This window comes from Micropterus salmoides, unplaced genomic scaffold (assembly GCF_014851395.1).
Source record: "Micropterus salmoides isolate LMB-PRFRI ecotype aquatic unplaced genomic scaffold, ASM1485139v1 Ms_hic_scaffold_7, whole genome shotgun sequence".
NCBI classification, from domain to species: Eukaryota; Metazoa; Chordata; class Actinopteri; order Centrarchiformes; family Centrarchidae; genus Micropterus; species Micropterus salmoides.
The window spans coordinates 11,789,421-11,808,085 of record NW_024044459.1 but is presented as its reverse complement, the minus strand read 5'-3'; the positions used below and the strand labels follow the sequence as shown (position 1 = coordinate 11,808,085).

Below are 18,665 nucleotides of genomic sequence, written 5' to 3'. Positions count from 1 at the left end.
CTGCTAGAGCACTACACTATAGTAAGTACGATAAGGAAAAATGTGAGATTCAGACTGTTATTCTGATTTAATCTGACCCTGTTTAGCTTTTCAAAGAGTATTAAGTTTCACTCTTAACATTACAACAGAAAAGGTGTTGAGAATGAAAACTAACCAAGTTTGACAGCATAAACTTCCCCAAATCCAGCAGAGACCAGGACACAGGCGCTAATGTTAGCCTAAACTCTGATAGCATCTACATGTGAACAAAACTAAAGCTTGGCAGGCCTGCCATAACTAGTTACGTTTATTAAGCTATAACTGGACAATCGCTGGTCAGGGGAGGGGTTTAGCGAACAATCAATTTCCTCACGTTTCAACATTTGGCACTGCACAAGGTGAAACAATGAATCCAAAAATTGATTGCCATTTTTTAAAATCACAAGTGGATCTCCAAATTACCTTGGATGTCCGTAGCTATATATATATATGTTTAAAAAAAGGAAATGGATATATTTAATTTTCCAAAAGTGCAACAAGCAAGCAAGTACAAATAAAGCAAAAGCACATATAGCATGACCAAATCTTTTTTTTCTCCTTTTTCATTTCCTTCTTTAAAGCACAGAGTTAAAAAATATACTACAAATTTGTCTTAAAAACAAGAATATAAGCAGATTGGTATTGCTGTAGCTTATCAATTATTAGTAATACATTACCAAGCTGGTGGGAGAAGGGGTGCATACTACAGACACTCGAGGACAAATGAAGTAAAATTAAAAAGAAAACAGAACCTGAACAGTAATGGAAGATATTGTCCTTTTTGTTTGTAAGTGCTATAAACAATATCCTCACGCCCTCAGTCGTCGTCACTCTTGCTCTTGTCTGACTGATCCTGCAGAAAAAGAGAGAGAGAGAGAGAGAAAAAGTGTATTAAGAGAGAGGGAGATTTAAAGGCAGACAAAGAGCCAGAGGAGGGAGGGGGAACGGCGTGTGAGGAAGGTTTATTGTCTGTTGGAGCATAAACAAGAGATGCTGTAGGTCATCACAAGCTTGTTATATCAACACCTTGAAACAAGAAAGAAGGATCTCCAGAGGAAAGAAAGTCTGAAGGTGAAGCCTCTCGTCTTATCTAGTTTCTGGGCAGAAGGTGGTGAAGGGGAGCTGTGAAGGAGGATGAGGACTTTCGAAGACCCTTTGGAAATTCGGGAAGGATAGTTCAGTTTTTAATCTGTGGTTTTGTTGCAAGTGGGGTGAGAGATAAAGAGAGAAAAACACTTTGCTTTGAATTCAATGCACAGTAAGATTCCACCATGACTGATAAGACAGCTGAGGAAATCACTCACTACATTTGTATTCACAGTGTCAACGTGGCTTTTGGGCACGCTCTGGTGAAGGTCTTATTTTGGCAGAGCTGTTTATATTAACCTCAAAACAACCTACGGTTCAGGATCACTGTTGGCATGAATAAAAACCTTCCCCCAGCTGCCTACTTGCACTGAATACTGATCAAAATCTATGGAGGAGAAACAACTTCTGATCCCTATAGATTTAATATCCTTTTAATGACACCAAATGTACTTGTCTTGCTCTTTAACTAGATTTACGTTTCTGCATTACCGATGATTCAGACTGAAAACAGTCCTGCATTTTCTGTCGAGGGGGGCTGTGTTGTTTGTGAGTTCCTGTACTAGAGGGGCGTCTCTAGGGAATCTAAGAAAAAAATATAGGAGAATAATTTATAGACATCATTGATTTACCTTCAGTATAAAAGGTTAACTTTTATGGACTGTAAAATGCTCTCTGCAGTTTAATCTGGAGCACGACTGAAATGTGTAAAAAGTTAGGAACTGACATGCAGAATCGAAATGCCTAAAACTGGTACCAAACAACACTATGCACTGGACAGAGAAACAAAAGGCCACAATGTCACTGTGAATCCAAAGAATCTCCCTGACTCCCTGGTAATAATAATTTATAACGGTCTTGGTCTCAAGACCGGTCTTAAGGCCACTTTTTGGTGGTCTCGGTCTTGTCTCGGCCTCGGACATTGAGGACTCGGGATTTTATTTCAAGACCAGTCAAGACCATACCTTTGGGAATATCAACAAATTGCTTTTCCATTGTCTGATTTAACATCCTAACTTTGATTAAATAATAAAAATGCGTTGTTACTGTTAAGGACTGTCCCCGCGATGGTAGGCTAAGCTTGGAAAAGGAGTGTTGAATAAAGATGCTTACGTTGATTTCAGCTCTTTCAGTGTTTGTATGTCGGTGTTTTATTGGAAATGTCGATCTTTCAGATCAATTTGAGAAGTACCTATGATCTCGTTCCACATTTTATTGTGTGTCATGTAATGTGGGGAACTGGTCTTGGTCTTGATCAGTCTCGCCCTCGCTCGATCTCGGTCTTGTTCTCAGCCCCTAAAAGTCTTGGTCTTGTCTCGGTCTCGATAAACTCTGGGCTTGGGGTGTTTCTCAAAACCAAGGATGCAAAGAATGTACTTGTGTTCTTGGGGAGAACATTCTTGCTAGTCGTTCTTAGAAGGACGAACTTGCAATGTCACGAGCACACAACGCTGCTGATGGTTTGAGACGATGCGTTCTTGCTGGTATTGCGCAATACCCCCAGCACAGAGGCTGCATGCATTGCAACAGCCAGGCTTCATCCCCCAAAACAAAGAGCTCAGAATTGGATTTAGTGTAGGTTTTTACTTACCAAGATATATTTCACACAAAAATGTATATATAATAAAAGCAAATACTGTGACCACAACTCTACTGTACACTAACAATGTAATGTCTAATATTAATAATAATAAAGAAAAGACAGTCCCCTTTCATACTATTTCTGATCATTTTTCTGAAGTTTCACAAGACCAGATTTATTTTACATCACCATTTTTCTGTACATCATCCAGATGTCTCTTGATTTAAGTTAAAATCTTACAAAATTACTCAGAATGTAATGACAGAAAAAGACATTTTAGATTCGCCATCATTTTTAGTAAAACTGCCAATAGTCGACATCTACACAGTTGATTTCTCGCCTCAAACCTCGCTTGAATGCCGAAATGAATGCTGGGATATCTGTGCCGTCAAATTCACACAAGTTACCAACCGATGCATCCTTGGTAAAATGGATGTGTCAAGAACACTTCGGGATTTTTAACAGTTCTTGCCAAAATGCAAACTTGTGTATTGGGACAGTACTTGTGCCACAAAAGATGACGTTTCACAAGAACACAAGTACAGACAAGAACACAGATTGAGAAAGGCCCCTCGTCTCAGTTTGGGCGGTCTTGACTACAACACTTGTGTGAAGAATAAGTGTCATGTGTCACCTGTTTGACGGAGATCAGGCAACTACAGTAAGTGACAAGTAGCATCATTATTTTGTGTGTAAAATTAAAACAGAATTTAGTGAGAATATAGGAAAATATTACATTTGTGTAGTTTGCTTTTATCAGATAAACTTTAAACTCTCTGATGTGTGTACGGACAAATCAGTGCAGTAGCACTTTCACGCGCATGACGAATGGGAAAAGCGGTGCTAATTATATGAAAATTGGTACATTAGCGGTGGTTGCCATGGATTTAATTTCCCCCATTACTGTTTTTACTCAATGCTAGAAACTAAACAATTAACTTGATTAGTCCAATTATATATGTATAGAAGAAATTTTGAGAGATAAATTGATTATTAAAAAAGTCCTTAGTTGCAGCCCTAATTGCATTTCTGTTGGAGTTTGTGGGAGGCCTCTGTAGTCTTCAAAAAACAAAGCAAAGCCAAACAAACAAGGTTCCGGCAGTCACTTATCTTTGTGAAAGAAATATATGTTGGCAAGAAATACCTTGATCACAATTCATATGCTTCAAACCGGAATTACTTACTGCTGAGATTCTTTGGCACAAACCCGATGTTTTGTTTCACTGTAAATCTTTGGGATCACTCAGAGTACTGCTGTTTTCAACAATTTAATTTGCCTGCACCTACAGGTGTGAAACAGTTGCCGATTAGACGGCTGAAAGGAAACCACCGGGACTTTTCATCATGATGACCAGAATTGAGCTCCATTGTGTCAACACGCTATTTGTCATGTTCCATGAAAAACAAAAACAAAAAACATTAGTGATAAGCTGCTACAGTGAGCTTTCTTAAGATGTGTTAGCCAATAATTTTATATATTATTTGATAGTTGTAATATATGTTAGTGTCTTTTCCTCTTTTCCATGTGAATTTATTTCTCCAATTTGCCCGGTCAGAAATATATTCACGTGGAGACCTGCTCGAAAGTTTGAAACAAATGTGCTGAATTGGATAGACCTACATTGTCATCGAGATCTTCGTCGCTGTCGTCGTCGCTCACCACCGGCTTGGCCTTCCCTCGGCTTTGTCTCTTCTTGCCTTTGTCATGGCTGCGCGCCTCCTTACTCAACTTGATCTTAACCCGCACCGACTTGGCTAATGAAGCACAAGGGGAAAGTAGGAGTGAATTAAGTTCCCACCAAACAAGTCTTACACAACTGGTTTTCTCATTGCTTGCCGAGTCAGTAAACATAAAGTATGTATGTGATTATATCTGAATCACCTGTTTATGACTGCCATAGAAATTCTGACTTAATTTGTGGCCTTAGAGATGAAACAACAAGTCATTGAAAGACAAATTCATCTGATTATTTTGAAAAACAATTAATTGTTTAAATTTAAAAAATCAGCTTCTCAAATGAAAGTATTTTATATCATTGTAAACTCATCTTTGGGTTTTCGACTGTTGGTCGGAAAATAATACTTGTTAACTTGTTAACTTTGAGCTCTGGGAACAGGGCGCTACACTAACTTCTTTCCCAAGGAGCACATTTGTTCCTAAATTAAAACATTTTGGAGCACAATGAAAAATGTTTAACTAACAGAGTTTTTTTTAAACAAGGAATTTATTACATACATATTTATATTGTTTGTGTGTGTGTGTGTGTCTGCTCCTTCTCCTTGTGTGTAATTATGATGTGCATTGGAGGTGATTGGAGCATTGTGGCTTGTGGAGGTTTCAACTTTTTGAACCAGGGATAGATACACAATACACCAGCAGCACCCACACAGGCCACGCCACACTTTATGTAAACAAGAATACTGAACATGATAATGAAAATAGAACAAGGGGAGCGTGTTGCTATCAGGAGGAGACGGCTCGAAGCAGCACATATTGACACAATTGCTCTGTGATTCCAAACTAAATCTACCTCTGTCCACTGCAGGTACACTATCCACAAGCTGGATGTGTCACTAGTGTATGTATGTATTAGTATAATATTCTAACATTAAATAAAAGAATATGTTAATTTAATAGTATCCCAGGACAGGATGGCACTGCAGCGGTGAGTAAAACTGCTCAGAAAACCATTGGTACACGTCTGTAGTCTTCATGTCAAACCAGTTTTCCTCTGCTGTGAAAGACGAGTTGAAAGTTCCAGAAAAAGCTATGAAGGACAGGACCTACTGCATGAAACTCAAGAATGAATTTTCATGCAGTAGTCCTGCAATTACAATTATATACGTCATTCCTGTCTTACATTATACATAGTTACATTATATATGATTCTGTGCTACAGTTTGAAAGCAACAATGGTACATAGAGATGGTGGAGTGAATGTCAAACCAGAACAGCATTCACTGGGTTTATAGAGTAGAATTTGAATGTGATGACACGTGTGGGTGTGTGTGTGTTTATTTGCATGCACGTCCTAGAAATGGTGTCTTACCCTCTGCCTCTGACTCTTCCTCGTCATCCTCATCGCTGTCATCTTCACTCTCTTCGTCCTTGGCAATCTTCTGCCTGGCACTCTTGAACACAGACTGAAGGACAATGGAGTCCTCGTATATCTGTGGGCGAAAAGAAATAGAAGACCCGACTGGATGTATAAACAAGTTCCTTGAACAGGACTTGCCGCGCAAAAGGTGGATATGGATAATAAAAGAGAAGAGATGAAGCATTAATTAGAAAGAAATGGGAGAAGTGTAAAACAGCTAGGAGGGGGCTACAAATAGAGTAAGTAGCACTTATTCTTAATTGATGCCTACTCTTTGACTATAGCAAGAGGCCATTCAAACCTTAGGAATTTGCTACAAAAAAAGGAAACAGTGCTTCTTTTTGCCTCAGTCTGTAAAAAGAAGGAAAACAACATTTCTTGTCCAGTGTCAAGGACAGAGCCACACAGGAGGTTTCTGACCTGGGATCCCTCCAGGTTGAAGGTCTGGGCGTTGTGACAAAGCAGCATCACATCCTTCTCCAGGTCGCCCACATTCCTGTATTTATGGTTTCTCACACGATCCTGTTGACAGAAAAACACAAGTCACAACTAATGTGATATCCAGCTGACAATGTCTTTCCTTACTTTCTCAAAACTCTAAAATTATGTAACGCTTTCTACATGACACTTGATTACTGTGTGAAGATTACTGTTCGGTAATACTATGCATACTATCGGTTAGTGTGTTGTTTATTTTCTTGACCAATCAATCAATTGATTGGTCCATAAAATGTCAAAAAATAGTGAAATAAATAAAAAAAATTAAAATGGTCATCACAATTTCAAAAAGCCCAAATATCCAAACTCTTTAAATTGCTTGTTTGTTTCTCAGTTCAAAACAACAAAATATTTAGTTTAAATTCATAAACCAAGAAACCAGCAAACATTCACATTTGAGAAGCTGGAGCCAGAGAACCTGAAACAACTAATACATTTTGACAATAGATTTATTTTCTAACAATCAACTAAACAAAACTGCTGGCTGCCAAAATACAGCATGAATTTGTTATTACTATAAAATAATATTTATTGTTTGACTGTCTGCTCATTCTGCATCAATTTCTTCACTAGAATTATCAAATTAAAGCTTGCAGATATTTTACTATGCTCTTTGATCCCACTATCATCATTATCCCTCGGGTTAATAACTGTTTACAGACCTTGATCTTTTTGAAGTCCACGGGTTTTCTGATTAGCTCGTAATACTCTGGGAGCTCCTTCCTGGATGGTAACTGGACAAAGACCTCGCTTAGTTGTCTTCCTGACCTGATAACACAAAATAATTTCACATCATTATTAAATTCATACTCTACCCTGTTTACAAGCACATCAATACTCAAAACGACCTTTTAAATCCCCATAAAGTTTTGTGTCCAGTTTTTCCAAACCTCTGTTAATGATTAAATAATAAACAAATACAATATTCAAATTCTGGGCTTATACTACAAAAGAAAAACTATGCACGGTTTAAATGAAACTGTTACGGCATTTTGTAAATGGGCTGCATCTAGTATATAATTTGCCTCTCATTCACACACGCAGTGGAGTTGCCTTGCATGGCGCTAGGCTAACCACTGGGAGCAACTGGGGTTAAATGTCTTGTTCAAGGACACTGCATGTGGACAGGAGAAGCCAGGAACTGTAAACCCTGCACTTACTGGACCTTTCCAACTCCTGAGCCTCAGCCACCCATCGACCACCAGGAAAATGCAGCAGAAGAAGCAACATATATGCCATGTCAAACAATGACAGAAAAATTAACAATTAATAATGAAGTGTTTATGCTTGGAGCGAAGTTGGCAGTTTCAAAGTTAGCGAGGTAAACAACAAGCAGCAAGAGTACATGAAGTTGATTTTTAATATTACATTAACAATTAAACGTCTATAATATTTAAGTATTATTATTAATATAAAGCGAATATTAACTTCATTTATCCCCCAGGGGAAATTGTTATTGAGGAGGGGAATAAACTGAACTGTTATCGTCATCAACTCTCATCCATACGTTTAAGTTTTAGTGAAAATGATGTGCAGTGTTATTACTAACTGAAATGCAGGTAATTGGTAGTCCTGGAAGTCTATAACAACACAGACAGGAGGAGGTAAAAGTTTGTAACGTTAAATGTTCGGTGACTGACAGTAAAAGGATGTAACGTTAAATGTTCAGTGACTGACGGTAAAAAGGATCTAACGTTAAATGTTCAGTGACTGATGGTAAAAAGAATCTAACGTTAAATGTTCAGTGACTGATGGTAAAAGGATCTAACGATAAATGTTCAGTGAAGGTCTTGAGAGGACTACGTTCTTCCATAAAGGCCCTTTCAGAAAATAAGTGATTTGCACTGCGCTGGCTGCTGGGTTCAGCGCAAAAGTTCAAAACTACACACGGTAGCTCCACTTTAATATTGAGAAGCTGCAGAGGTGCAGTCCCTATTCATTAGCTACATTTCCAACTAAACTGAGGCTTATTGTCAAATAATTTTCTCTCTGGTCGCCTGCCATTCACTGGTCTTGTGCAGAGTTTTGCGTGCATGTTGCCTAAATGCATGATGTGGTTGCTCGCGGGTCTCATTCCAATACTATTTAAAAATGATATATTCTTTGGGCGAAACGCCTCTTATTAATTATTATGGGTCCTCCTCGGAGTCTGTAGTTCTGAGTTACTGCCAGTGCTGGAGAATGAGAGGCAAGTCTGTTGTTAGGTAACAGTCGCTGGACTGACAGTATCTATTTTGTTATTATGTGACATTTAATAAAGCATAACGTTATTACAGCGCAGTGGTGTTGTGCTGTAGTTATAACACAGCCATACCGTAACACTCAAGGTTACCTCACAAAACATAATAAAACAATACCGCAATAATCGATAAAATTAACAACTATAATTCCAGTTCATAAAATCAGGGTACAAAACAACTGGAAACAAAGACTGAGAAAGAGTGATCACGTGGGATATGCCAGATTAAAAAGATGTGTTTTTCAGGCGGGATTTAAAAATGGAAAGTGAGTCAGTGTTGCGGATGTCTGGTGGAAGACAGTTCCTTAGATGAGGGACAGAGCGGCTGAAGGCTCTGGACCCCATGGTGGTCAAACGAGCAGGAGGTACAGTAAGGTGAATAGAAGAAGATGACATAAGAGTACGGGTGGGGGTGTTAATATGAAGGAGGTCAGTGAAGTACTGAGGAGCAAGGTTATAAATGGCCTTGAAGGTCAGGAACTTGTAATCAATGCGGTATTTAACTGGGAGCCAATGAAGCTGCGGAAGGACAGGAGTAATATGATTAATAGAAGGGGTTTTGGTGATGATACGGGAAATAGAGTTCTGAACCAGTTGAAGTTTATGTATGGATTTGAGAGGAAGACCAACGAGAAGAGAATTACAATAATCAATGCGGGATGTGACCAGTGTGTGAACAAGAATGGCTGTACTAGTGGGTGAGAGAGATGGTCGGAGGCGATTAATGTTACGTAAATGGAAGATCAATCAGGTAGAGCTGGGTGTCATCCGCATAGCAGTGGACATGGATGTTAAATTTACGAAAGATATGTCCAAGAGGAAGCAGATAGATGATGAACAGAAGGGGCCCAGGACAGAGCCCTGGGGAACACCGGTAGTGACAGGGGATAGCTCTGAGTGCAGCCAGAGAGATATGATTTAAACCAGTCCAAGGGTGTGTCAGTGAAACCAATACAGACTAATCTGTTAAGGAGGATGTTATGAGAAATGGTGTCAAAGGCTGCACTCAGATCAGGGAGGATGAGAATAGTTAGTAGTCCTGAATCAGCTGCCATGAGAAGATCATTGGTGATTTTTACCAGTGCTGTTTCTGTGCTATGGCAGGGATGGAAACCTGATTGGAATTGTTCATAGAGGTTATTGTCAGACATGTGTGCATGGACCTGATATGCAACTGTTTTTTTAAAGGATTTTAGAAAGGTAGGTTAGAAATAGGATGGAAGTTGTTGAAATTGTTGGGGTCTGCACCAGGTTTCTTAAGTATAGGAGTTATTGCAGCTGATTTTAGAGACGAGGGAACAATACCAGAGGTGAGAGAGGAATGTAAAATGGTAGTTATTTGGGAAGAGAGAGAGGGTGAGCAGACTTCTACTAAGATATTTTGGACAGTGTTAAGTTTACATTAAAAGAAATTACGGAAATACGGTAATCGCTGCATCCCTAAAAGTAACAACAAATAAGCTCATACGAGTAGGATGTTCAATAAAATATACAAACACAGAGCTACAATAGTGTCCTACAATTATGCAATATGTAAGTTGTAATATATAAGGCACATCTATTAAGTCTTTCAGACACGTGTACACCAATGTGGATACTCCACACCTCTGAATATGTAAACAGAAGCAGAGATTTTTTTCCATAAACTGTCCCTGCACTTTCCATTTTAGAAACTTTACTTGTTCAAAACTCTAATAGAGCTCTTTTAAAGATTTGCTTGCTGCTTCTTTTAAAGACCTTTACCCGCCACTTATTAAACAGAAAAGGACACAGATCAGCAGAGTTTTGATTCACTTGTAATTAGCTTTAGGAGGAAAGAGAATTAACTATCAAAGTTCCAGTAAGCTTTTTTTATTACAGGTTTTGACCTGTTTTGTATAAATCAAAATAATAAATTCCTGAATGTATCTTTAAAAAAATTAAACCCAAACTTTAGCCTTTCCCTTGGACTACCACCTAAAGGTTCAGCCTGATTTCAAAGCTGCAGATCTCAGGTGACTTGGACATGGACAGAGCTGTGAACGTGCAGTGAGCTTACATCCACCGTGTAAATTGTGCTGAAACCTCAAAGCTGGATGGTAGGCTCGAGAAGGGTTTTTTACACCTTTGATGTATTACGTGTGATGCCTCCCTGCCAAGGAGGACCCTCCGGGAACAGACCCAATTGTTGACTTCTGTGAAAGACGCTGGAATGAATACAAATGTGATCACGAAGGCTTCGAACAAGAGGGGTTTCCTCTAATAGCTTGTGACAGAAAGACGGTAATACAACTAGGGATTTCATCGTGACATACTGTGTTTAAGATCACACTCATGTTTATTAAGAGATCTCTACACGGTTACACCTTAATCTGGTTATGGAGGAAATGGAGCCGAGACTTCTGCCCGGCTCCACTGATGAGATATGAGTTTATCAAATTACAGGAGGCTTAAATCAAATATAAGTTGCACTTAAGTTTGACTTGAAGCAGCATGGATGATTAGTTTGTATGATGGAGAAACCATATTCTAATTTGGGATTCGTTAAGTGCCAGAGCTAAAGTATGATTGAGATGCTCTGGGATGAACAACCATCAGCTGGGAGAGGAAAGAATTTGACTTCTGGAAAGGCAAGTATGCAGTTTCCTGGAAAACATCCAGCATAGTAGTCTCTCAGTGCATATTTCAGGAACACAATGGACATGCTCTTTCTTGGACAGGTGAATATTAGACACACACACACACACACACACACACACACACACACAGACTGTCAGGACGGCTGGACTGAAAGAATCCACAGATGTTTATCACACTGTACTGTTGTACTGTTCCAAAGACAGGACTTCATGTCAGTTCATTTTACCCTGCTGACCAGGGAGAAAGCCGTGCTTTCAATAAATTAATTATTTGGTTCTTTGTCACAAGTACATTTTTTTTTAGATATAGCACCACAAGAACAGAATGGGCCTTAATGGGAGTGGATGTATACCTTTTGCTCCAGTTTACGATACAAATATGTTCCAACTAAACTAACCTTTCTAAAGTCTGTCCATATAGTGATTAAGGTGCATAGGAGACACAGGGGACAACACTCGTCCATCACTGCAGAGTAGGAACTGAACACTTTTACACTGACAGAGAAAGTGAAGATGTTTGGGTTAATTACCGGCAGTCGTCGATAAGATGGAAGGTCTGTGAATGTGGAAGTTATTCTTAAAATAGTCTTAAAACACTAGTCTGGAATTGGTCATGAAACAAGCTTTGTGAAGAAATAACATGAGACTGTGGAGGTTGGAAGCAGCGATACATTGTATGTGGAATAGATGATTAAACCCAACAGGAATTACTTGTTATTTATAAACATAAAATTGATTTGAAGAAAAAGTCATACTGCGATTATTGGGGACAACATTGCAATTTGCGATTCAATTATAATGGAACAAATGGTACTATGAGTCTACTTTCTTAATTTTCAAGGAATGCGTGAAAGAATTGTGTATTTCTCAACTTGAACAAAGTTAAACAATATTTATAACAATAACTAGTAAAACAGAACAAGGGGAGCTTGTTGCTCTATGGAGGAGGCATATTGGCACAGGCTCAAAATACATCTGTCTAATGCAGAGTCTCTATCCAAAACCTGGAGGAGTGTATTAAATATAGAGTATAATGTTTAGTTAGTTTACTGTTAGTATAACAATAATATATTAAATACTACATTCATTAGAATTTCATATAATAGTGTACTTTTTACCACTAGTTGAGTATTAAAACCAGTTATAGCTGTTTGATTTTGGAGGTTGTTTTTATTCATCACATCTTTGTGCAAACAAAATGCTCTACACTGGTCTCTTTATTTAATGCTAAGTAACTTGTCAATAATCAGATTGTTCAACATTTAATGATTTGCTGTAGCACATCAAACTTTTTAATGTCCCGCCCCATCCAGGCTGGTGATTGGTCGGCTGACGAAAAGTGACTGAGCACGTCGGCTCTGTGACAAGTTGAATATGTTGACAAAAAGGCAAGCAATAAAGCAATATACAGCTAACAATAAAGGGTCTGCTAGCTAAACCCAAACCTTCCTTATCTTCTCCCTGTTTTCTTCTGTCTTACTGCTTCAGCTGCTGATGATGTCGCTCTGTCTCTGTCACAGAGAGCGGTGGCGAGTCAGACTACGTTTGGAACGATTAGCGGCAGGGCGGGGAAGGGGACACACTGCTCATAAAATATTTTTGCACATTGCACGTAGGCTGTTTTTAAGGACACATGCTGCACACAGACTGCAGCGCACACAGAGACCCTCCGGTTCCCAGCCTAATCCTTACAGACTGAACTACTGCCGGCCCAGGAATTACATTAATCGTGCAGCCCTTACTTGTTCCGTTTTTATTCAAGTCTCAGTTTGCTGTTGAGGCAGCTGATAACAGCACAGCGGAGTAAAGGTGCTGAGCTGTTGGTTAAAACTGGACTACTTTGGTGAAAAGTTTTGTAGAATATACTCTTTACTTTAATGGCATTTTCTGACTATTCAACAAAAAAATGGTTCTATGGGATCTCCTGGTCAGATTTCTTGGAAATTCACTTAAAAAATGTATCTTTTAAGTACATTACAGTGCTACACGCAGGTTTAAAAATGAGGTGCTACAGCCATGGGGCTTGTCAACTTCCACCTACAACTCGAAATGGTCTACACATCCACCCCAGGCCAAAAGTGGGTGTTACTCCTCATCTATACTGTAGTGAAAGATGCATGTCACCATATTTTTGGTCCTGCAAGCTAAAACTAATGCTAAGCTAAAGCTAAAACTGACGCAGTCTAGTACAACAGATACCTTTAAATCCTACCTTTAACAAGAAGGATGTCTGATTTAACCCATGTGTAAATACATCTCCTTACCCATCTCTGTAGTTGATGACCGTATCGATGATGGTGTTCATTTGCTTGGTGAGTTTGGGGGGGTTGGGGGAGAGTTTCTCAGCTGGTGGACGTCCACGTTTCTTCTTGGCCTTGGTGCCGCCGTCATCTCTGCTCGATGAGTCCTTGTCCTGACGTCTCTTGCGTTTGCGCTTTTTCAGCCGGATCTCCTCCTCCATCTCTTCCAGGTTCCCATCCTCAATAGCCTGGAGTTGAAAGGAGCCAGGGCAAAGACTGGGTTAATCCTCAGTCGCTTCAACTTGCCCACATATGATGTGGAATTGAAGGATCATTGTCTATCAATGTATAATTTTCACTAACCATCTCTGTCATCAGATTTACAATTCCCTTGGCAACACAAAAACAAATGATTTGACAGCAGTAAGTACTTTCACTAATTGCAGTATTTTTTTTCTCTGTAGACATGCTCACTAGCATACATTAAATGTCTTCAGCAGTGCCTGCAGGTGTCTAAACATTTTTCTTCTTTTAATTAGAGCGTCTCTGAAATACAGCTAATGCTTCCAACATATTCCTCAGTCTCAACGTTTATTTAGCCTGAGTCAATAAAATGGAGTTGCAGATTTTGGTCTTTGGATTGAAAGAAAGAAAAATTAACAATCTACTTATGTGTAAAAAGCCTGATTCACATTTTGCAGTGTGAGCATAAACAAACAAAATACAAAAGAAATTTGTTACTTTGCTTCATAAAAAATAAATAAAACTCCAGGTTAATGCCAGTCTTAAATATAAACAATGTGACCTTACAGATTACTCGACTGAATGACTAAACAAGTGTGGCGCTCCAACAGACATTTTATATCTTTAATTACCCAAATTGAGTTTATGCAACTCAGTCATTCAATATATTACACAGGATTGCTATGATTAACTACTGTGGTGCTGAGTGAGGTAGTGAAAAAGAAACAAACTTTTCCAGGTCTCTACGCTAACCTTTTTCCCAAGGAGCACATGTGCTCCTAAATGAAAAAAATTTGGAGCACAGCAAAGAGTGTAACAAACTATTTATTATACACATATTTATACTACGTGTGTGCTCCTTCTCCTTGTGTTCAACTATGGTATGAAACCATTGGAGGACTATGGAAGTGAAGACCCTTGTATGTGTACACCTCGGCATCGGCCTTAATATTTTGAAAAAAATGTTGAAACAGATGTGTTGAAAATTTGACACAGCTTTTAAAATACTGATCACTATTCACAAAAACTTTACTGTGATTGGTGCTGGTGTAGTTTTTGAACAGGGCGGATTCATGATTCACCAGCAGCACCCAGCCCGACCTAATGAAAATAAGACTACTGAACAGTATTACAATAACTTTAGTAAAACGAGGGGAATGTGTTACTCTCAGGAGAAGGCTAGAAGGAGCACATACTGGCAGTGGAAATCTGCAGAGGCTCTTTCTACAACATGGAGGAGAAACTAGTTTTATTGAGTGTATTAGTGTAATATTATAACATGAGATAAAAAGTTCTATTTTAATCTAATAGTTTACTGTTGGTATTTTAATATATAAATTATATAATTTTGCTATATGAAGGCTATTGTCATTTTATTGTATTAGTATTTTATGTAATAGTGTACTTGCTTTTTCATTTCTATTAGGGCCAGTCAATAATAATAACACTATAGATTAGTTGAATTAGTAGTTCAATAAATACAAATTAGGTTGTTAACCAATTTCATAGTTGTACAGCAGTTACATTTATCACCATTTTTAATGTCACAGATTGACTTGTATACCCGTAGCCACTGTTTTTCGGTCAGCGTGTCACTGTAGTCCACGTCCCGACGACAGCGTGATCCTCGGCCGAACAGCTTCTCCTCCTCCTCTTCATATGTGAGCCGTTCCACCTCCGCGTCGTCTTTGATGATCCAAGATGGCAACTCGTCCTCTTCCATTAGACGAGGCTTACGCTTTGGGTTCCTGGCGTGCTCCCGGCGTCGGTCCATGTCCATGCGCTACAGAGGAGAAAAGCAGGAAAATCCTATCAGCTCAAATAGCAGATACGATCCTTGGTTCCCATATTTTATACCTAAGGCAGAATTTTTACAGGAATTGAGGGGTTAACAGCAGCTGTTGATATCACCACCGCATCACAAGATGGATTAATCGTACATGATCAGGCCACATTGTGCTTTAATTCTATTCCCCACAGTTCTGGTTTAACATTACAATATAACTGGAGTTACAAGCCAGCATGATGGACCAGCTGTGTGTAAGTTCAAACTTGGCCTAGTTATAACATAAATGATTATTAAGTTGAGATTTATGCATTACTTAAATGAAAGCATGGAAGGAAACCAAGGAGAAACGTTACAACATACCACTAAGTAACAACTAAATAGTCACACATGCCGGGGTAGAAGTAAATCATACAATGTCACAGAATTATACTCACTAATGGTATAACAGCAGTTTTTCCCTTTTAGAAGTTACCAACTTGGTGGTAGTTGTATCAACATGCTTATGAATAACTGATATCTTGCACAAAACATGTGACAAAACCACCAGAAACAAGTAAAGCATGATTGTGTAGTGTTTTTAAATACAAGCATTACTCAAGGGATTTTGAAATTCAGCTGGTGTTTCGCAAAACTAACTAACTAGTTGAGCCAAGAGGCCGAACAACTGCGCATTTGAAACACAGATGTCACAAACAGTTTAGTGTAAAATAAGTTGTGGCACTGGAAATGACACGGTGACTAGTCCTGTATCCATGGCAATTCAGTCATTTGCAAAGCAAGAAGAAGCGCCTGGCTAGTGCCTGACAGTTGTTGCCAAGACTGAAGATGCCAGAACAAATAATGACACTTAACCAGAATAATGGTCTCGACATAAAGGACAACCAACAATTATCGGGGGGGGGGGGGGGCAGCTGTCAGCTTCTCCTCTTTTGGCAAATTCATATTTTAAGAATGTAACTGTCAATTAGTTCTCACAAAAAAGTTGTGCTTTTCTTACCATGAAGAGCTCAAATTCATCTTCATTGCGGGCTATCATCTGGTTAAGGGTTTCGTCATCGGGCACCTCATCTTCTTCCTAGAGTTACATTTAAAAAACATCAAAATAAAATGATGACAGATTTTATGACATACCAATTAAATAGCTGAGAATGCATTACAACACCATGTAATGTTATAAATGAAGGATGGTTAGCTCGCTGATCATATCTAAGCAGCTGTTTGTGGGCATGCAGTCATTTAATCAAAACCAGCATGCATAATTTAACTAAAAGGAAAAGAAAAATATATTCAGGGCCTTCTAAGTGTATTAAATAAAAATGCCTGATGAAGCACAAATACTGCATCTTAGTCTTGAGATGATGTTTCTTCTAAGATAAATAGTAAAAAATAAAAATTTAAACATAAGTTACAAACTCAGACAGTACCTCATTCTGCTCCTCATGCTCTAAAATGGCCTGGAGGAAGACACGACGCTCGTGGCTCGAGGACTTCTGGTCGAACATGCCTGCCTGGATGACCTTCTGATCCACGTTGAGTTTGTATTTGGCAGCTGCCAAGATTTTCTCCTCCACACTGTTGACGGTACAGAGACGAAGCACACGCACCTCATTCTGCTGACCGATGCGGTGAGCCCGGTCCTGAGCCTGAAGGTCCTGGAAGCAGCAAAGAGAAACATTACATCATTTCAGTTGCCTCATCATGAAATAGGAAATTAATTAACACCCACCAAGAGCCAGAGTAACTGTCTATTGTAGATAAATAATTAAGAGCCACATCTGTTTTAAAGGTGGCTGTTTAGTCTTTGGGCCTTATTGTTAAACATTGCTTAGATAATATTTGCTTAGATTTTATTTACTGCCAGTGAGAGCACTCACACACCAAGCAGATACCGGAGAATGACTTGTCAAATGTGTCGTGTCAACTCACATCATATCTGTTAACACATGCAGGTACATTCTGCAACCAGACCACAATCCACTAGAGAACCTCTGAGACATTATGTATCGGTGGAACACACGCCCCCAAGTAGTGCCACAGACTCCCCAGGAGCTCACTGATGCCCTGCTTGCTGATCCAGGTCTGGGAGGAGATTCCCCAGGACACCATCAGCTGTCTCATCAGCAGCATGCCCAGACGTTATCAGCAGTGCATACAGGCACGTGGGGGTCATAGACACTATGGAGTCACATTATGGCCTGCAGTGATGAAAATCACGTATCCAGGCCATAGTCAGTTGGTGACTTTGGTTTCCTTTGACTGTTGTTAAGTAATTTTGTTCTGAACGAATTATACAATGTACAGTAAAGATCTTGAACTGTGTTTTGTTCACCGAGATCTGATGTGTCTTTTAAGTGTTCCCTTCATTTTTTTGGCAGTGTATTTGCTAAAATCTTGTTAAGGGCAATGTAGAGTTTAGATTTTGTTTTATTGCTTTGCGTTGCACAGGTGTGGTTAGACCATCTTTGGTTGTAGAAAAATAAAAGGTGGGGACAAAAACTGAAGAGATACCACACAAAATGAGTAAATCACTTATTTGCTAGACTAACAGCAAGCAGCCAGTCTGTTTGTGCTATCTCTGCAAATTCAATTCAGTGTTCTTAACGACCACTGATAAAGGCTCACGGTGCTGAGCAAAAACTAAAAGTGATGGGCCACGGGCCACAAGGAAGTTTAAATAGCTTGATGTTGTCAGCTCAACAGAAATATTATTGATTGAATAACTTAATACAAATAAGTGTGGGAGATATTTGGGAGGAAAAACACTTTTAAACTCTTGGACTAGATTATTTCTGTAAACAACAAAAAGTATCACTGGCTGCTTCAATCGTAAATGAAATTGCTCCATTGGACTGGAAGTCAGGAAATAATAACAGGTGTTCCATTGCTGCTGCTCTTGTGTTGTGGTGCTGAGCAGAGAGCTCTGAAAAGGTAACTTTATAATTCATCATTTGAATTTGTGTTTCTCTTTCACGTGCTGTTTTGACCTGGCATTAGTCTCACAACATTCGTGTGTGTCCGCAAAAACAGTGCAGCATTGGTCGGTCTGCAGTAAAAAGTGACGCAACTCTTCAGTAAATATGCCTTTAAATCTGCTTATCTCAACAAGAACTGCCAACACTATAAACAGCATACTGAACACTTTCTATAATCATGCATTCACACTGTGAGCACCAGTACTGTTCTTACAGATTATGATAACATAATCTACTGATGAACGTACCTGGTGTGGGTTCCAGTCACTGTCAAAGATGACA

The 18,665-nt window shown here is 39.1% G+C and overlaps 1 protein-coding gene across 1 annotated transcript in view; it reads right to left on the bottom strand.

Moving 5' to 3' along the window:
- Positions 1–592: 592 nt before the first annotated feature.
- Positions 593–18,665, bottom strand: part of smarca2 (SWI/SNF related, matrix associated, actin dependent regulator of chromatin, subfamily a, member 2) — a 52,426-nt gene continuing 34,353 nt past the window's right edge. The window contains 10 exon segments of the mRNA XM_038702541.1: positions 593–871; positions 4,308–4,441; positions 5,737–5,857; positions 6,205–6,306; positions 6,945–7,050; positions 13,404–13,627; positions 15,187–15,405; positions 16,409–16,486; positions 16,836–17,063; positions 18,632–18,663. Coding sequence (XP_038558469.1) covers positions 836–871; positions 4,308–4,441; positions 5,737–5,857; positions 6,205–6,306; positions 6,945–7,050; positions 13,404–13,627; positions 15,187–15,405; positions 16,409–16,486; positions 16,836–17,063; positions 18,632–18,663 — 1,280 coding nt within the window. The 3' untranslated portion in view covers positions 593–835.